This window comes from Lagopus muta, chromosome 1 (assembly GCF_023343835.1).
Source record: "Lagopus muta isolate bLagMut1 chromosome 1, bLagMut1 primary, whole genome shotgun sequence".
In the NCBI taxonomy this organism is placed as follows: domain Eukaryota; kingdom Metazoa; phylum Chordata; class Aves; order Galliformes; family Phasianidae; genus Lagopus; species Lagopus muta.
The window spans coordinates 44,798,828-44,820,165 of NC_064433.1; the positions used below are offsets into that span (position 1 = coordinate 44,798,828).

Genomic DNA, 21,338 nt, shown 5'->3' on the forward strand with positions numbered 1-21,338 from the left:
GACTCCTGGTTCAATGGGGAATCCAGTGTTGTTTCCTGATTATTCTTGTGATATCTAGTGAAAATTCAAAGCTAAGCAGTACTTTAATTTCTATCTTTGCTTTTGTCTAACCCTTAAAAAAAAAATCTGAAAATGTACTTACTTTCCCTTGACTTTTTAACATACCAAATGCTTTATAAGAAAGTTCAGCTCATAGTAACTACAGTAAATATTTTTAAAATGTCATCACTGGCTGGTGAAGTAGCTGAAACTATCTATTCCTTTAATCTTACATGTAAGAATTGCTATGAGTGAACATTGTATCTCAATGTGGATAAATGGATCTTATTTTTCAAAATGTGTGGCATTATTGAGGAGATGGCCAAACTAGATCTTTACAAGCTAAAGAGAATAACAGGATATTAAATAGCTGAAGAACTGTGAAGACAAATATTTATTTGTGTTTATTTCTGTTCATTTCATTAGGGTAATAATTCTTGAGGATGAACTTGAAAAACTTGTTAGCACTAAGGAGACACCTGAATTAACAACAGAAGCACACCAGGTTCTGGAACAAAAACTAAAGTTTATTCAGCCTCATATGCAGGCAAGCAACAGCTGCTGGGAAGAAGCCATTTCTCAGGTGGAGAAAATGGGTGGAAGAAACCCAAATAAAAAAGGTAAATATGAGAGGTTAATTTAGCAACTAAAGGGATGTGCTTTAGAGTTGGAATGGATCAAAAACTGCAGTCAGCCTCTATTTTCTGAATTTCAGCTTAAAGAGATTTAACAACCTTACTCTTTGAAAAGCTGTCTATTTGTCAGACTTCGTTATTGAGATGGCCTTGAAGCGTTTGTTTCAGGAAAAAAAATATAAAAAATAAAATGCTAACTTAGTCTATGAGGCATGTGGATTTACATGGTACATTTACATTTCCAAGTGGAGCCCAATAGTGGATTTTTCCCTGTAATTGGTGAGCAGCATGTGAAGTGGTGGGATTTTGATGAAATATCTCTGAGGTTTTTCTTTTATCTATTGCATAAATATTAGATAGGTAATTGAAATGACAATTACCTTGTCATGAAAATTTCTTGATAATGACATTTCCTGAAACGTTTTAAATTGATGTATTGAGTTTATAACACCTGCTTTCCTGCTCTCTCAGATATAGTGAGCTGATCTCCTTTGTGTTTAAAAGTGATGTGAACAGTACATGCCAAAGTTTTGCCTTAGTGAGCTCTACTGTCCATGCTGTTATCTTTGTGATTTACATTTAGCTTAAGTGATTGAAGTGAGCTGAAACTCTCTTGACACGGAGTTGAACATAAAATTTCTGATCTTGTTTCCAGGAGCTTTTTTAGTGGCCTAGGAAGGCACAGCCCAACATCTGAGTAATGCTGGTAGTAATGGAGACTATATTAGGAAAATTATTATCTGGGATATGTATCAGCAAGTTACCTACAGAAATCCCAGTTTGTAGTGAGCTAGGCTCTTAATTATGTATGGGTGGGGTATCCAGTAGGTGGATGAGTACTGCTGTGGTCCAAGAGATGCCCAGGCTGACATTGTTCATGTTCACATCAGAATTGGGAGCACTGGTGAATCCCGTGTCTACAGGCTCCACGCAGGTCCAGACATGGCATAACAAACTTGCTGTTATTAATATATATTATGAGGCAGAATCATTAAAGAGCCTTCACTTTCAGTTTTGTCCAGTGACTTGCCTGGTGGGAATGTGTGTGGTTTGAATCTCTATTTTGTAACAAGTTTACTGAATCACTCCCCAGAAACTACTTTTAAATTATGTTTAAATTATGTTATTTTTATCTGACTACATTTGAATTTCCTAATGTATTTCTGACCAGTTCAGCTTCTGTGAGTTGAACTTTTCAAGCTGTGCATGAAATCATCTCATTACAGAATCACAGAATTGTAGAGGTTTCAAGGGACCTCAGGAGATCGAGTCCAACCCCTCTGCTAACTTGTAATCTCTTTGTATTCATCTTAACAGCTCATCTGTCAGTCATGATTATGTGAATTAATTATGTGAATTACATGTGGGGCTTTTTTTCAATACTTCCTTAAAACTCTTTGAAAGAAGATACCTTCCTGCTGAAATAATATAACAGCTAAGCACATCTTTATTTTGTCTTTATTCACCATTATGTAAAATCAAATGAATTTTTTGACAAAAGCTGTAGTTAAAAGCCTAACAATACAACTTTGTGTCAAAGTGGTTGAATAGTGCTTTTGGTGCAGTAGATGTTTAGTTCAACTAACCAAAGAAAAGCTGTGGGGATATATCATCAATTATGAACAGAGATGAAGAGGGAGTTGTTGTTAATGGTTTAGACCAAGTTTTGAGAGGAAATATTTCATAACTTAAAAGCTGTATATATTAAATATTTTCAGCAATAACTTTCAATTGTGCTTAGTATTACAAAGTCACTCCTTTTTACTCCATCTGTAAATACAAAGCGTATCCAGTGTTTAAATTTACTTCTTCTTGAGTTTGATACTCACTGGAATGCTTTTGCTGAATTATTCACTGGGAGCATCCAGCCACTAAAGAACTGCTTTGAACTGTGCTCTGTCCTAGTTGTGGCACCCTAGGCAGCGGCATAGCACATATTTTTCAAAGCAGTTTTCATAGAATCATAGGATGGTTTGGGTTGGAAAGGACCCTTATGATCACCTAGTTCCAACCCCCCTGCTACAGGCAGGAACACCTCCCTCTAGACCAGGTTGCTCGAAGCCCCATCCAGCCTGACCTTGAATGGTTCCAGGGAGGGGGGCATTCACAGTCTTTGTGGGCAATCTGTTCCAGTGTCTCACCACCCTTGTAGCAAAGAATTTCTTCTTGATGTGTAGTCCAAATCTACCCTCTTCCCGTTCAAAACCATTTCCCCTCATCCTGTCTCTATGCACCCTCATAAAAAGTCTCTCCTCAGCTTTTCTGTAGGCTCCCTTCAGGTACTGGAAGGCTACTATAAGACCCCCCAGAGCCTTCTCCAGGCTGAAGAGCCCCAACTCTCTCTGCCTGTCCCTGTGGGGGAGGTGCTCCAGCATTCTGATGATCTTTGTAGTCCTCCTCTGGATCCACTCTTCAACTGCTCAGTGCCCTTCTCATGTTAGGGGCCCCAGAATTGGACATAATACTCCAGATGGGGTCACACAAGAGTACAGTAGAGGGGCAGAATCACCTCCCTCAACCTGCTGGTCATGCTTCTCTTGATGCAACCCAGGAAATGGTTGGCTTTCTGGGCTGTGAGCACACATTGTCATCTCATGTTGAGTCTTTCATCAACTGACACCCCCAAATCCTTCTCCTTGGGCTTCTCTCAAGCCATTCTCTGCCTAACCTGCCGTATCTGTGCTTGGGATTGCCCCGACTCAGGTGCAGGACCTTGCACTTGTCCTTGTTGAACTTCACAAGGTTCACATGGACATTGAACCTGTCCAGGTCCCTCTGGATGACATCCCTTCCCTCTAGCATGTCAGCTGCACCACTCAGTTTGGTGTCATCTGCAAACTTGCTGAAGGTGCGCTCAATCCCACTGTCCATGTTGCCTATAAAGATGTTAAATAGCGCCGATCCATGAGGAATGCCACTCATTACCAGTCTCTTGTTTCAGTAAACGTCACTTGGACATTGAGCCATTGACCACAACTCTCTGGGTGCAACCATCCAGTTCCTTACCCAGTGAGTGGTCCATCCATCGAATCCATTTTTCTCCAATTTGGTGACCTGGAAATTGTGCAGGACAGGGTCCATGTTTTGCATGTCTTTGTTTTCTCTATAAGCATCCAGAACTTAATTACATACTTACTGCTTCAAGTTTTTGCATGTCAAAGCAGATTTATTGCAAATATATTAAAAAGCTCAGTTTATTAAATCAAAAATCTTTAGGTCAACCAACTGAACATTCAAATACTCCCGTAGGACCATAGTACCCTGCTGCAAGCTCCTGGTCTTGCAGTCCTTTAATCCACCAGAGAGGAGCTAAAGCCACAGCAACGTTAGTGAAAACATTGAATTTGTGCTCTTGAAGCGTCTCCTTAGCAACGTTATCACCCCAAACAGATGGCAAATAGAGCAGCCTGTACGTATCAGTGCAGCTGTTTTGTTCTTCTAATTCAGGAAACCAAGCTTTTCATTGATGAATTCCTTATTACACTTCCAAATTTGTTTTCATACCTTCAGCAGCATCTTTTTTTTTTTTTAATGTTTTTATTCCAAGATGCAATTGTGCAGTGAACATCAGTTTTCCACTTATGTCAGGTTTCACTTCATGCTTTACCTTTCTTTGAAATTATCATTTTGCATTTAAATACATCTGGAACATCAAATCTTTAACTCAACCCAAGCGAACAGGGAATCACATGTTTTTCCTTGTTTGCAAAAGCAGGTAACTGAGCATCATTAGTCATTGTCAGTGTGAACTGCCTACCTTAAGAATACTATGTCTGTGTATTCAGTGTATAGATTAAAAATTGAAAATAAAGGTGAATGGGGTTTGTCAGGTTTGTCTTGCCCATTTCTCTTCTCAGTGGCAAATGTGTATTTTTGCCATATGTAAATGTTGTTTACCTGCTCTTAGAACATCTGCAGAGAGATATTTTACGGTATTTCCAGGCATCTGTTCCAGCACTTAAATTTCATTTACCAGTAGAATGCTATTTCTGATATTCAGTATAAATAGCTTTTGCTGCAATTAAAAAAAAAAAAAAAAAAAAAAAAGTGCTTTTGACCACCCACAGTGGAAATCCATTTCCTCCTTATAGCCTTCTCTTACATTTTTTAAGGCGGCTAATAACATTTCTGTCTTCTCCACATAACCACATATCCTTTGAATCTTCTATAACAGCTATACTTTATTTAGCCCTCTGACCATTTCCATTGTTTTTCCTCTGGACACCCTTTAGCTGGTCTGCAGTATCTTTGAATGGAGGAATCCCAGCCTGAGCACTATGTTCCATCCACAGCCTGATCAGTGCCAAGCAGAGCAGAAAAGTAATTTCCTGTGTCTAACAATCTGTGCTGCTGTTTATATGTAGTCTGGCTTCTTTCTTACAGCAGGGTATAATTGACTGGTCTCCTCAGATCCTTTTCTCAGTGGTGCTGCCCAGTCAATCAACATATATTTAAGCAGTTGGCTATTCAAAAGCGCAGAATGTCACAGCTGCTGTCACTGAACTGCTGTATCTGAAGTCCAATTCTTCCTGGGGCATCTCTGATTTTCCGTTAGTTTTTTTTTTTTAATTCTACTTTTCAGTGTCCTTGCAGATTATCACAATGTCAGGAGATCTAATGAGCTTAAATACTTTCTTTTTTTTTTTTTTTTTTTTTTTCATCCAATGGAAATATTGAAGAGCATTGGACTTGGGACAAATCCTCACTAAATGAATTGTTCCTGTCTAAAAGTGGTAACTATACTGTTTATGCAAGAAAGCATTTGATGCACCAGATAGCAACTTCTTCTAGCCTGTGTCATAACACATGACTGAGTCAAAAATATCACTGAACACTCAGAATTCTTTTTTTTTTTCTTCATCCCTTTGTTTCCTTTCCCCTGAAGGCAAGCTTGAAGCTTCCTGTGATAACCTACAGCATACTTCAGTACCTTTAATACAGCCTACTGTGTACATAGAAGACAGAGATCCCATCCCTGAAGAACAGGTAAAAAAAGTAGGATCATTCAAATTAAAAATTGGGCTTTGTTCCTTTTTCAGTTGCTTGTGCAGTGACCTTCTTGTCTTGTCAAAGCAAGCCAGGTTGGTATCGGGAGCTATTTCATAAGGGGACTTGTAAAAGAAAGGAAAAAAATTGATATGTTTTTCTTCTGCTGTGTTTCATGGGAAGGTATTCCCCATTCTTGGGGAATATTTGTAGATGAAAGTAAGTCTTAGGTGGCTGCAATGATGTTAACTTTGCATTGAGTGGAATTAAGAATGTCAGATGCACTGGCTCTGCTCAAACTAGGCTCCATCCTTCCACTGTGGTTGACTTGCGTTGAGATCACTTGATCATGCATTAGCTTCTAGAATAGGGTCTACACTGAAAGTGAAAAATGTAAAATATTTCTTTTCTTTATTCAGGAATTGGAAGCCTATGTTGATTATTCTGATATGGACAATGAATATAACAGGGAAGCTTTTGACTGCTTTTCCCAGGAAGAGAGAGAGAGACAAAAACGAGAGAGAGAGGAATCTAAAAGGGTGTTACAAGAATTGAAATCTGTACTGGGATTTAAAGCTTCAGAAGCAGAAAGGCAGAAATGGAAACAACTCCTATTCAGTGACCATGGTAAGCACTGCTTTTGAAAATTACTCCCTTTCTCAGAAAGAGTAAATGTCCATTTACCATCAAGTTTCTGACTGCCATAGAATTTAAATAGTGCTCAAAGATGGCAGTGTCTTTGGCAATACTGTGTGACTTCATTTTTTTTTATTCCATCTCTTTAAATTTTTATAGCAATCATTTGGCTCCAAACAAGAATATTGAGCCAAAGTATTAAGGACACAAACTATGAAGCATGGCATAAAGAGGACTGTCAGGCTATAATCCTTGCAAAATACACTGACTTTCTTTCATTGCTTTCTCATAAATATGAATTTTAATCAGGGTTCATAAATATTTTTTGGAATTTAAAGAAACTGTCAGAATTTATCACAGACAAACAAAAATTGAGAGATTAAAGTGAAGAAATAATTAAAGATTCATAACAGACTAAGACAGGCTTTTGTTTCTGTGAGAGAGGAAGCGCACAGAATGTATTTTGCAAAAAAAAAACAAAAACAAAAACAAAAAAGCCTAAGAGGGAGGAGTTGTTTCAAACTTCCCTTTACTAATTCTGGGGACTGCATGTAGCTGTAGCCACTTGAACCTGAAAGCAAGAGTATGAAAATTTACTTTGCCTCAGCAAGACAATCTCAGTTCCTCTGAGTCTGGATACAGCTTGGCTGCTTCTGCTGCTTGAGCTGTTTGATTTATTATCTTTAATATAATGGGTGAGTGTTTTATATAATGAGGGAGTGATTTGTATTTTCTTCTTTCCTTTCGTTTTCCCATTTTCATTCCTTCCTCTTCAGGATGGGTTAGGAGGAGCCCTCTGAAAGTTGTCATATTCTAGCTTAAGAAAAACAACCCTCAAGTTTGGCAGCATATTCAGAATCCAAGGATTCTGCCACTGCAGTTTTTGCCAGAAAAAAGCCAGCCATCGATTGCATCTCTCAATAATTTAGTGGAAACACACAGTGACAGACCATACGTATTTATGAGACGGTTTCTATTGATATCAAACCCACAAAAATACCTGAGCATCACAACTTTTTTTTATGTCCACTTAGCTATAACTATGCTAAAGACAACCTCCCAGCTGTTGGTATTGGCTGCTCTTCTCTTCTAGATGAGTTAAAAAGCAAAGATATCAAATTGTATCAGAGACTACTCAAGAGTAGGATTTCTGTATTATCCTTCTGATGATAGATGGGATACCACGCAACTTCCCAGAGGAAGCAGAAGGGAGAAAATCCTACCCTCACTTCAAGTCTTCATGAATATAGTGACTGTTACAGAAAGACTTCTTTGTCAAGAAAGCTTGCATAGGAAATTTCCTTACCTAAGCTAGCAGCTGATGCCTATCCGCATTAGTATCTCTTTAGGTCATTTGTGGTTATAGCTTTATAGAAATCAATGGACTGGCTTAGCTGAACAGCTGTAACAGCTGCAGGAGGAGTCAGCTAACTCCTGTAATCTTGAGTAACCATTCCATTGTAAGCCTTTGTGGCTCATGCTAGTTCCTTTCCTTTTCGCATAGAGATATTACTTTTTTTTTTTTTTTTTAGGATTAGAAAGTCTATAATGGGAAGTGAAGAAAGTGTCATTTCTTTCATCTGCTCAGGACTTATCACAGATTCCTTCTAAACAGTACAAAAGTTGAATATATGAGGATGGTCTATAAAAATAATTAATATGGTCTCCTTTTAGCTCTGAAACTAATATGCAATTGTTTTGGGGTGAAAAAAAAGACCCTGAGAGATGCTGAGGCTTTAATCAAGGCACATAGCAAGCCATTTAATAAGGTTTTTGGTTCACTGATGGGAGAGGCTGGTTTCTACATAAAAGAGGTCAGCTTCCAGCACATTGATATGCCCAAAGAGCACAACACATGGTCAGCTACTCAGTAATTGAAATGAGTCTGGTCCAGTGCTCCTTCAGTATATGAATTTTTAAAACAAACAATAGAATACAAATTCTAATCTATAGCCTTTGCGTGCTAGTGAAAGTAATTATCCATGTGACAATTGCAGTGATACGCCTACCTTCAACTAGCTAAAATAAATGTGACTGCGATAGGATGCAATGGAAAAATCCTAATACCATACGTTTTGTTTCCCATGACAAGTTTCCTTATTTCCCAGAGTTATTTTCATCTCTGCTTACAGGGGTAAAGTCAGAATGGAATTAGAAAGGGAAATGCTACTTGGGAATCTGCTGTTGCCGCTCATTTATGTTCGTGCTGCTACTCTAATGGAGCTACTGCAGTTTAGGGAATCTGTTACTTGGAAATGGACATTGTATCGTTTATCTTAAAAAAGAGAGACATCTGTTCTTCAAGAAGTGATTGTACCAAGTTATACTAACCCTTAACACTGGGAGGAGAGACTTCCTGGCAAGCATCCCGTTGCTGGCAATGGGACTCGCTGCTGCTACTAACTTCAAGAGAGGCTAAATTAAACCACACTTAATTTGTGAGGACATCTTACCTGGCTGTATGAATACGTGTTGTGTTTGTATGTTGTGATGTGAGATCAGACATTGCGTGTAAGGACTTTTTTTCTGTACCAGCTGTCTTTATTGGATTAGGTAAACTGTTGTCTAAAACAAAGACAGTTCAAATCTGTATCCAGTGCAGAAGTTTTACCTGTTTTTAACTTGATCATGGAATGCATCATCCACATTCGATTCCATTGTTAAAAATCAGTTTTCTGCCATCTTTCTATATCAAACATTTTAAAACTTAGTTCTAAGGAGCAGTTATCACATTTCATTTCACTTCTGTGGCTAGAAAACACCAATTTGTTTTAGGTTTTCTTTGATTTTTTTTCTTTGTTGTTGTTGGTTGTCGTTGTTATTGTTTGGTTTGGTTTGGTTTTTAATCCATTTTGACACTTCCAATCTTGCATCTTTTCAGACACAAATATTATTTGTACATAGCAGCTTGCTTTCAGTTATCAATTCATTTTTTCCCCTTTTTAAGCTGCAGTGAAACCCTTGTCTCCTGTAGAGTCATTGAAGCTCCTAAATAATTTGGAATCACACATGAATTCAAATACAGAAAAGCAGGACTGCAGCCAAAGTTGTGATAAATCTGAAGAAAGCGACTCTAATTCAGAAGTGAATGCTGCTGATAAAAGCAGGACAGAATATTTGTATGAAGATCCTGAGGTGGAGAGAAACAAAGACAGTCCTACTGAAGGTGTTTCTACAGAGGCTGAAGAGACAATGTGCTATCAGTATGAAGGGGAAGTTGAAGATCTCAAGCCAAGCGATACGGATAGAGTAGAAGTTTCACAGCCTCCCTCTGTGGATGCACTGCATTCAAAAATAAAGCATAGGCTGGCTCAGCTTCACATATCAACAGATTTTAACTTCACATCCGGTCTGGCTGCACAAGCTGCTGCCAGGTCTTTCTCTTTTACTACAATGCAGGAACAGACTTTTGGAGATGATGATGAGGATGAAGAGGAGGAGAAGGAGGAAGGGAAGGGGCAAGAACATGAAGACCTGATGGAAGATTTTAGGTATGAAGGTGGTGGCTCTGAGAGTGAAGGAGAAGTACAAGCCTGATCTGAACTTTTAAAAACCAACAACAGACAATTTGGTAGGAAAAAAGAAAAACAAAAAAAACTAACGTGGGGGTCTGAAGTTAAAAATGCTGAATGGAGAAAAAGAAAAAAATAAAATAAAAAAAAAATTGGGAGACCTAAATGTAATATGTCTTGTTCCCTAAGTCTGAGACACTAAATGGGACTCCTGAGTATGTGGAAAATTTGCAGGTAAGACAACTTTAAGCTGCAACCACTAAGCAGTCGGCTGTTGCCTTTTTAAGATCTTAGTGATGAGTTTTGGAATTACCTTCGTGTTTTCTGGTTTATTTATTTATATCATGAAGTGCTGTTGTTGTTTTTCTAAAAAGAATGAAAAACAATGTATTGAATTACATCAGACTGTCTTCTGCTTTCTGCTGTCTTGAAATCAAATCAAACGTTAGTTCCAATAAAAAAAAAAAAAACAGGGCATTTGTTTTGGAAGAATCTGAACTGTTCCCTGTGATCTTCCTCCACCACTGCTCGTGTCCACAGTGAGTTGGCTGAGCCACCGTAGACACTGGTGAATCTGTGGCTTGTGATGCTCCTGGCTAAAACAGAGTCTTAAGAAAAAACTTGAAAGGTCTTGTATTTTATGTGTCCTGGGGCATGGGACTGAAATGCATGAAGTTGGCTGTACTTCATGTTAAGGTTTATATAGAATTTTATGAAAGGTTAATAAATGATTCATAAATGTTGTAATTCATGTTAGAGAAATGTGTAGTACGCGTTAGGGAGGGTTTTGAGCTAATCAATATAAGGTACTATAGACAAGTAGAAGCAATTTGTTGGGTGAGAATTAAATAGCTATTTAGTAAAGCTATTAATCCTTTGTTAACCTTTTATAAATTGAGCCTTAATATAATGTTTGATTTGTATGTTACTGTTTGTCCAGAAGCAAAATTATTGGACAACTTATACAGTATTTTCCTTAAATGATGTATTTGCTTTTCCCTGATGTTCTTTCATTTTTCTCTTAAAGAACGACTATAATCTCTGTGATTGAGATCCATGATAGAACAAGAATTACCTGTTTTCTAAGGTCTATCTTATAATTTAGTTGACATCTAAGCGTCACTGTCCACTTACATGTTGTGCTAAGGGATGTGGTTTAGTGGAGAAGTATTGGTGGTACATGGATGGTTGGACTTGGATGATCTTGGAGGTCTTTTCCAGCCTTGGTGATTCTATTTGAGATTATGTATGTTGTTTTTTCTGCAGTGGTGTTAGGAAAAGCAGCAAGCTGATATGGCAGTGGTCACCTCACCGAGGAGCTGGTTAATGGTTTTCCTGCCTTCTCTTCCTTTTGCTCTCAGACGCAAAATGAAGCGAAGGACTCATGTTTCTGATGGTGAGAGAACAGCCTCTTAGTGTGGATGTGGATAAACTTGCAGTCACAGAATGCCTCAGCAGTTACTTATTAACTGTCTCTTAAGGCTTGCTGATTTTTTTAGAATAGAGGGTGTGGAGATGCCAGTGGTTCAGAGCAGTATCTTTCCCTGGGTGCTGTCTTGAGAAGTAGGGAGCTAACGAAGGTTAGCAGGTTAGGATGGGACTCTTGATCGTATGTCAGGAAATGTGCTTTCTTTCAACCACACTCTCCATCTGCTAGTAATTTTGTGTGATTGCTGCAAGTATGTACGTTTTATCCACAGTTCTTATAGAGTTGAATATCAATTTATAGAGAAGGCTGTATGTGATTTAAGCTATTCTTTCACAATATAATGTCTGTCTTCTCCCTCACAGACAAAAAAGAATGTTTTGATGTACTTCACTAACCAGTAACACTGGATTTTGTATTCCTAATTATGTGCAACTGGAAGCTGAGTGGAGTGGATGGGTGACTGGAAGTGGGAATGGGATTAGGGAAGATGCTTCTCAAAGTACATCCAGAAGCCAAGCCTCCTCTAAGTGGCAGGATGTATTCTTCTCTAGGCCCATAAAGGTTACAATAAGTTGATGAAAGACTATTTTATTTTCTCTGTGGTAAGCAATCGAGTCTAGAACAACTGTTTTGGATAAGTGGTATTTGAAGCAATGCCCATGCTTCTGAAAAATAAGTCTTCCTCATCCTTGACTTGAGATCCTTGATCCTTCACTAAGTGCCCGGATGTTTTTGTTCCTAGCTAATTGTTCTGACTGCCCAACTGTATGTTCCATTAATGCTTTTCCACAAGGTCACCTACCAATATCTTATTATCTGGTACTGTGTATCCCAAAACTGATTCTTTTTTCACCTAAACTTAGTTCACAGTGTAGATGGCTGTGATACCAACCTGGAAAAATAATCAAATTTAGAATATGAGTTATAACTCTTTTCACAGTTTTGAGTGAAATCAGTAGGCACATGAGTTCTTTGCAATGCTACTAAAATAGATTTCAGATTTTACATCTGTAAGAGATGCTAGTTCTTCATTCCTTTGCTGCAGTCCTTAGCAAAAGAAGGAAAACAGACCTTGCCAGCTCATTTGGGACCTAGCTTAAAAATATGCTGGTCTTGGTAATGAAACTGGCCTCCTAAGAAACCCCATCTGCCATTAGTTGTTCACTTTCACCCATCAAATGGGTTCAACACAAGTTTTTGTGCCTGTGTTATTAATCAGCCTACTTAGTCAACCTTGTCCAAAAAAACGAACCTTTTTAGAGTTCACTTTTACGTCTCTTATTCCAATGATGCAATTTACAGCATTGACCCCCAAACTGCTGTATTGGCATATACTGTGTTACTTGCAAGAGGCTCAGGATTGTTCACATTTATGTTACTGGCAGAGACTATGTACTGTGAAATTACACTTCAATGTTAGAGATGAGTATGCTGAAAGTATGGCCTTTTGGAGCAACCTCTGATTTCTACTTGGATGGATATATTTTCTGCAAGAAAATTAATTGATTTGTACTCTTACTTAGTACAGTCTTAGAAGTTGTATAAATGAACGTCTGTGCTCACTTTCTCTCCCCATAATCGCATTATATATAACTGCCATCAGGTCATTTATTTTAATTTACTGAATATACTCCCTGCATAAAAATTTGGCTAACAGTCCACAGCTTGCAAAGCATAGCTTCCTTTTATTTCATAACTAGGTTCTGTCTACATATAGTCTGTTACGATCCAGAGTCCCTCATGATAATGTCATCTGACAGGACTGTGTGTACATGCTGTAGATTCCTTTAAGAACCTGACAGATTCTTTTTCTGCATTTAAAATAATGTGTAAACACACTGAACCATGTATTAGAGCTAAAGAGTTGTGTTAATAGATTGAGCGTGTCAAGGTCTAAGTGCTGTTCCGTGTTCTTTGGCTCATGAGCGTAGGTAGGGATTTTTGTAAAAACAGAACATTTATTTCTTAGTGCTTTGTAACTTTTTGAAATACGTTAATCAGGAAATCCACACTAAGTAATGAAGCAAGCCAAAGGGTATCGCAGCCAAAATTCTTTGTGAAGAGCAGAGCTAACAATAACTGTATTCCATTCCCTGTTAGGAGCTTTGTGAAGTTGGAAAGAAACAAGCAATGGCATAGAATTAAATAATTTCTTCCTATCTATCTGGAAGGCATTCCAAAGATGGTATTTGCTTCTTAGGTTGGATTTCAATCTATGACTACATCTTTGCTGTAGCATAACTTTACAGCTAAAGATACAGGTAGGAGGCAAAGACTTAAATGGGGACAAAGATCTATAACAAAGACAGTAGTGGTTCTCTTTTTTTTAGTGTATATCTTTGTGACACAAAAGTAATATTGATGTAATGGCAACATATATTGAGAATTACAGACAATACAGACTCTTTCAGATGGAGTGGAATGTGCCTGTGTCAATTGTAAGCAAGACTGGCAAAGGTGAGAGGTCTTCTGGTTGCACTAACAAGGCAGTTTTACTCCTGACAGAGGGTTTCTAGATATCACTGAGCCTTGCATTTTGTTACAAAACCTCAAGACGACATTTGGAAGGGTGGCCATTTTTAATGACATTTCAGACTTTGCCCCGAATGCATTTATGTTCACAGCACTGGAAATTTTATGTGCATCTGAACAGCAGAATTTGCAATTGTCTTACTAATCTCTCTGCTCGTTTAAAAAATAAGAATAAACGGTGGACTATGTAGAGTTGGTGGCCTACGCTGAACTTTGTAATCTTGTTGTCTGCCTTCTTTTTCAAACAGGAACAAGGGCTCAAGTATACTAAGCTTTTAAAGTGTTTAGTGAAGGGCTGCTCTGCAAGTGGCTTGTTCCCATGGTTAACTACTCTTTAGAATGAAGAATTTTTTTCATAAGACAAAAGGATTTTTTTGTAGTGTCTTATCTGAAAAAAATGAGCGGAGTAAGAGAAAGGCACTTGGTCAGTGCAGAGGGTTGGGCCACTCTCATATCTCATCTGTGGCAGGGACTAATAGCAGATGGCTGAGAGAAGGGTACGAAGAAGGGAGCTTCTAGTGGTGAGCTGCTTCTCAGGGAGTTGTTGAGCCAGTGGAGGTAGCTGTCAGCTTAACAGCTCACAATGGAATTTTCTTCCAAACAATTGAACAAATTTGCTCAGACTCACATTTGGTTGATTATTACTAGTTCCAATGCCATGATGTGCTCATCTTTTTATGGTCTTCCATGAGCTAGATTTGTCAGTATTATGTTTGTTTGTTTGTTTTTTAATTGAGCAAGCCCACTTATGTTGGCTCATTCACAGAGGTCACGTTTTCCACATTTTGATTGCTTTCCTTAGAAATCTGTCCTGTGCTTTGATGTATAATGGCCAAAGTTTGCTGCAGTGCTCCAGATGTAACCTCAGCAGTGCTGAGTATGGAGTAAAAATCACCTCCCATAAAACACAGAACCATTAAAGTAGTTCTGAGTCCGTCTAGGAACAAAAGATCTTCTCAGATCTTTTATCCCTAGATACTGTGATGATAAATGAAAATATTTGGTCTGATGGAGGAGAAATATTTATTCACTCTCAGCAGGATTTGGTTGGACAGCGTTTTTCTTTGCTAACAAAACAAGGAGTTGTTAAATCAAAATGGTCTTTCAACAGCTGCCACCTGGTCTAACAAAAGCTAAAGATGCCAAACAACACTTGTTTAAATCCCAACACTTGTTTAAATAGGTCTGATTTTTCAGACCTATTCTGATCTCTGATGAGTAGGCATGTATCACAGAATACATTATCACACAAAAATGTGACAGAGAATATGTAGGTATCTGAGATCAAGCTGAAGGCTTCTGACTCATTTGCAAACTGCTTGGAGGTGTGCTTTACTCTCATTACATTTAATTATTTAAACTATGTGCTTTTATTCTACCACCTTGAATTCTAAATGCAAAAAAAATGTGTAATTTGATGTTTTTGACTTGAAATTTTGTGCACGAACCAGGTAAGGGGTAGTGGAACTGTGATGATAAGGCATGACCGTAGGTAGGGTTTAATCTGCCTTCCATGAATTTTTTCTGTGTGTACAGATAAAACAATACAGTTTGAGCTACAGCTACTCAGTATGTAACTGTTTTGGATTGTCTGCCTAACCTGTCACACTGCCAACTCTTAAGTCATTGGCAGGTTTGTAGGAATAAAATTTGATCCAACAGCTTACATGCTCTGTTAGCCCATTTCACACTTTATGAAATTACTCCAGGATTTTGGAGCAGTGACTGTAATTTAGAAGAAGAAAAGGGTTGTTACTCTGTTACAAAGTGGCTTATTTTAAAAGGGTTGAATTGGACCAAAACATGAATACTTTTATGCAATCAGCATATTTTGACCTTTATACCTGCTCAGATTTAAATTTCACAGGCTTCACAGACAATCTGCTCTAGGGGATGCTGTTCTATGACTGTTTAAACCAATCTAAGCCCAGGCTGCCATGGTGATCTCAGTGCCTCCTTTAGTCTGGCTTTTGCAACCACTCAGATATCTGGGAGCCCAGCCTGGCTGAAAATGCACTGCAGCTTTAGCTTTTAGTATGGCTGGATCTCTCAGCTAATTTACTGTGTGGCTGAAGGAGCACCAGTAGCATCTCAGGGGAGCTGGAAGGAATACATGCCTTGGCAATGAGGAGGAATGTTGTAGCTCAAATTTAAATCAGTGTTCACGTGCCACAGATTGCATCATTAGTGTCAGTGCTGAGGTGGGAAAAACTCAACTCCTTGTGTTACTTCATCTCCATCAGAGGGCTGGAGCACCTCTCCTGTGAAGAAAGGTTGAAGGAACTGGGCTTGTTTAGCTTAGAGAAGGGAAGGCTCTGGGGAGACCTCACTGTGGCCTTCCAGTACTTGAAGGGAGTGTATAAACAGGAGGGGGAATGGCTGTTTACATGGCTGGATAGTGGTAGGACAAGGGGGAATGGTTTTAAACTGAGACAGGAGAGGTTTAGGTTAGATATTAGGAGGAAGTTTTTCACACAGAGGGTGGTGAAACACTGGAACAGGTTGCCCAAGGAGGCTGTGGATGCCCCATCCCTGGAGGCATTCAAGGCCAGGCTGGATGTGGCTCTGGGCAGCCTGGTCTGCTGGTTGGCAACCCTGCACATAGCAGGGGGTTGAAACCAGATGATTGTTGTGGTCCTTTTCAACCCAGGCCATTCTGTGATTCTGTGATTACGACTAGATCTAGAAGTGCATGCTGACTTTCCCAGCTGACTTGAGAAATGAAACAGAAGATGGACACCCTAATGGGGAGTACTACAGTCAAAACAGAAGTAATGGTATATAGCAAAGTCAGTATACACTGAAAGGCTTTTATATGTAATCCTGCCTTGCTGAAAAACACCAGGCTGTGTTATGGAAATAATGGTGATTTTAATACAAGGTCCCAAAATAACTGTCATTAGTCAACTTGACCTGTGCACAAATCTTAATATTTAAAGACTGCTTCCTGACCTTCTCCAGCTGCACAGATAAGAAATGAAAATAATCTCAAATTTCCAAATAGAGAGTGACCAGTACTTTCCATTAGTTTGTGCTACTAAAAAGACATCCATTCTTATATAAATGAAAAGAAAAAAAGAGTTAGTGCTTAATATAATTCTTCAGTAGTCTTTATTAACAGTCATGCATTTGATCTCAATAGAAGCAGCATAAATTAGGATTGTTTATAATATTTGATGTGTGTTTCTAAAAATAATAAAAATAAAAGGCTTTAAATGTAATATGGGATAAAAGCCAGAAGTCTATTAATTGTCCTAGAGATCTTTCATCCAAAGTCACAGGTGGTCAAATTTAAACAAGTTTACGCTGTCATTTTTTGTGCTGCTCGGTATGGCACTGTTCTGAGAGCTTTTAGTATTCCTGGGTGAACGCTCACACAGTCTGCATGCGTGTGCTTGAGGTCTGCAAGGGTTGTGGAGATATGCATACATCATGCAACAGCACTCAGAGAAACCTGTTCAGGAGCAAGAAGCTTCAAAGGCATTTGAGGCTTATTGTCTCTATCTTGCTCTATTTCCATGTCTCATGCAATTCCAAGTTTTCCTTTCTCAGCTTTCGTCTTCATAGACCTTGCAAACCGATGGTATTTTGTTTTGCTTTTCAGTTTCCCACCTTAGTTACTATTCTATAATGCACCAAGTTGTATATTCTCTGTAGAAACAACCATTAGTCACCATACTTCAAAGCATAAGGCCAAGGCTTGCAAGGGCCAGAGCAGCTCTCCTGGCCTGACCACTTCTAGGAAGAGCTGTGGTGAGATGACAGACTAGGGGCTGAGATGATCCTGCAGCTATCTTTCAAAGTTCCAGCTTTTGCTAGGTGTTTTCTTTCCTCCAGTGGTCCCTCTTAGCAACAACTCTCTTCCAGCATTCTGCTACAAACTTTTTAGGAAATTGGCCACTTTTCTGCTTTGTTTGTAAACACGTTGTCCAAACCTGATGATGTGACAGATTAGAAGGAACCCACATGGAGGCACTGCTATGCATTTCTTGTCATAAACTCATAAACAGAAGGATTCTTATAGCTGGTAATTTGTCTGTCCTGACTTTCCTTCCAGGGACCTTTACCTGCATTTCCTGGCCCTCCTGTTCCTTTATGGACTTCAGAGCACTCACTCCTCCATGGTCATAAGATGGTAATGTCTCCCCAGCAAGTCTGATCCTTTAACGTGTTCATCACTACATGAACTCTACCTGTTCTTTCCAACAGGAAGGGTGCACAGAATAGGCTGAGTAGGAGTTCCTCTAAATAAACTTGCTTTTTCCTGCAGCAGGGGAGAGAATGTGCTCTCTGTTGCTGTGCCAATGTGCTTTGGCCCCACAGCTGCCTGTCCGGAAGCTCCAGAAGCTCTGAAATCTAAGCAGTTGTTCTTAAACCTTTCCCACTGCCATAGAGCGTATGTGTTCACAACACAATTGCTACTGAATCTCCTCTGAATCCAAATTGTTCTGAATTTTTATCGAGCAGCGTGAATGGATTGTTTCTAAAGGGGTTTATACACACGTGTGTACGCACACAAACACACACACACTTCATATAGTACATGTGCATTGCCAGGTATCACACTGAAAGTCTCATCTAGCAAAGAAGTCGTATTTTTATGTTATCAAACTTTCAAGTTACTCAGAAGAAAAGCTTAATTCTTGTTTATCTAACGGAAGAGAATTTTCTACCAAGTAGGCTGCATGGAGTTACTTAAAATGCACCCTGCTTTTACACCATTAGTTAGAGAAGCTATTTAACCAAGTTTTCTCTTACCAGGGCTTCGTACCTGAGCTGCTGTGAGTGCCTGTATGCCCATGTGCCCTGCCTTAAGCCTCTAAACAAATACACTTTTCTCAGCATTTCCTGCCTAAGTCTTAGCATTTCCCAAAATAAGGCCTAAGGGCACCCTAGATTTCCAAGAAAACCAAAGGAAAAGAAAGAATCTTGATAAGCTGCTTTTTAATTGGTTAATAAATGAAAGCTAAGCTATAAGAGGAAATGTTTGAAAGAACAAACTGCAACAAGAGACTTCTGGCAGGGCTACAGAGGGAATTCACACATGATACTCTCTGAAGTTCAGACGCTGGAAAGGATCTACAATTCCTTTTCAGTGTGGAGACAGGAAATACTCACCAGACTGGTAGTCTTCAGCAGCTCTTAAAAAAAGAGCTATATTTTAGCTACATTTCATTGCCACAGAAAGATTCCTGCTGTGCTGTTGTATCAAGCTGTATGTAAATCTATCTCCTTTTTATTTTCTTTTTTTTTTTTTCTTTAAAGCTGAGTACGATGTCAGTCACTTTCCTTAGGCGGCACTGAAAAATCTGGTTTGGCTCCACTGGGGGCCTCTTCTGCACCCAGCCTGCCAGTTGTTGGCATTGCTTTAAGCACAGTGTTGTTCAGATCGGCCTCAAGCAGGCTTAGATAAGCAGTGCTTTAAAGCAGGTGTGAAGCCTATGGGCTGTCCACATTAAGGCTTTGAGAACTAAAACCCTGGGTTGGATGCCAGGAGCAGGAGGACATGACCCACTTGTATTCCTGGGCTTCTGCCCTTCCGTTGGGACAGAGGTGCTTGACTGTGAAATTCTCCCCAGTTCTCATCTTTCTCTTTCTCTTGCTTTTCCATTTTATATCATTCCTTTTTTCCCAAGGATATGAAACAGGACCTGAGGTCCTTTGCCAGTTTTAGAAAGCATTTTCTCAATTGTAATTTTAATCATTGTGAAAGTACTTTGTGTTTCTATTATTTCTTCAGGGTCTGTAATAAAAGTCTGCTTCACTATTGCATGTGTGACCCTTTCTCCTTATATCCCTGACAGCTGTCTAGGTGGCATGAGTACTGTTTACCTATCCTTCAGTAAGTAATGATTGAATGGAAGAGGGAATGCTTTTACAGCATCGCTGCGTAAATGCTGTATCAGCGCTGTTGTTCAGTCTCTTATGCAGAAGCTTCTTTATAATTTCACTTTCATCCTGAAGATGAAATTCATTTTAAGCGATCTTGGCTATAGTTAATTCCTGCAGTGTATTTTGCTGGCTCGTTAGTACGAGCACTTCAGTAATGAGCACTGGTTACTCCTGTCTGTGTAAGTGCTGACTGAGGAAAGAATGTTTTTCTGGGTGTCCTATGCTTCTGGCTGCACTTTCCCATAATCTTTCAGAGACCCATATGCTGTGCAACCATGTGGTGATTATTACCAAAATCCCTTTTAGCATTACGTAAGTGGCTCTGTGCATGGGGCTTTAGGAATAGAATAACAGAAGACCAATAGCAGGTAGATCTTTAACCTAGGAACCGGGCTTAGATGTCCTGCAGGAGATACTTTTTCCCATCGTCTATTTGTATGTTTCCTAAGAAACAGACGTTTTCTGTATGCTCCAGAAGTGCCAAAACATCGTGGCTCACTCATAACGCTTAGACTTGAAAGTAGAACAGGTTGCCCGGAGAAGTGGTGGAGTCTCCTTCTATGGAGATATTCAAGACCAGCCTGGACGCCCACCTGTGCAACCTATTGTAGGGAACCTGCTTTAGCAGGGGATTGGACTCGATGATCTCTTGAGATTCCTTCCAGCCCCTGTGATTCTGTGTGGTTTATGAACAGAACAAATGCTTGTAGGTTCTCCTGGTGTTAGGAGCTACGCTGCACATCTATTCCTGTAAGTCCTCCCTGTACTGGCTCTGAGGTTAAGGACCGCTCTTCCCACTGCTATGACTCACCCTCACCTAATTCATGTCCCCAGAAAGGAATCTGTAGAGATGATCAGGGAAGAAGGCAAGGAGTTTGACCTTGAAAGGCAAGGGGATGCTTAGTGAGGCAGGACTATCTATTCTTACATGTTTAATATTGATGCTTAATTGGTGCGTGACTTGGTAGTACAAAAGGTCTTGCTTATTCTCTGCTGTTTCCTGCTTTGTTTGTTTGTTTTCACATGCAATACTGAACAGATCCAATTGCTGCTGTTAGAAGAAGCTGTCTACCAAGAGGACTCCACAGTGTTTTTCTTGGAGATTTTTTGAATGCTTGCCTCTGTGTGTTCTTCATAATTGTACCATATGCAAATATTCTTCAGGAATTGATATGACCACTTCAGATAGTCAATATTTTCTATGTAAGAACTGTATGTTTCCTATACTGCCACGAATGTATATATATCTATGAAGACTTAAGATTGTATCTTTTTGAGTATGCCTCTTTTCTTCAACCATCTGGAACTTTCTTCCTGTTCTCCAGTTCTCTGCTGATTTATTAGACACTTGTGTTATATTGTGTACTATTTTGTATCAGCTGTACCTCTGTTTCTCCTTTCGCTCATTAAAACCTGTTCTTCTCATCCTTTTTCTGTCTGCTTCATATTGGAAATATTTGTATTGTTTCAGGTGACCTGGTCTCCTCTACTGGTACTGGCTAGGCTGGAGCCAGATCAGCCTTAAAAAAGCCAGTCATCCAGATCTCCATCACATTGTTCCACTGATCCCAACATGTAATTACTGTCACCACTAGTGTACTGTATTAAGCTTCCCTACGGTTGTTTTGCAGCCCATGCTTTTAGAAGATGGAAAAGAAGGAACTTATAGTGGGCTAC

General features: G+C 39.2%; 1 protein-coding gene across 7 annotated transcripts in view; it reads left to right on the forward strand.

The window, feature by feature from the left end:
* Positions 1–21,338, forward strand: part of VEZT (vezatin, adherens junctions transmembrane protein) — a 132,416-nt gene that overhangs the window by 34,229 nt on the left and 76,849 nt on the right. For 4 of the 7 annotated variants that reach the window (XM_048943823.1, XM_048943835.1, XM_048943875.1 and 1 more), the window contains 4 exons: positions 466–659; positions 5,560–5,660; positions 6,080–6,287; positions 9,244–21,088. In XM_048943823.1, the coding sequence (XP_048799780.1) occupies positions 466–659; positions 5,560–5,660; positions 6,080–6,287; positions 9,244–9,833 (1,093 nt within the window). In that variant the 3' untranslated portion in view covers positions 9,834–21,088. Of the gene's footprint in view, positions 1–465; positions 660–5,559; positions 5,661–6,079; positions 6,288–8,428; positions 21,089–21,338 lie in introns of those variants that run through there. The other 3 variants (XM_048943854.1, XM_048943865.1, XR_007376857.1) reach the window with 2 other exon arrangements.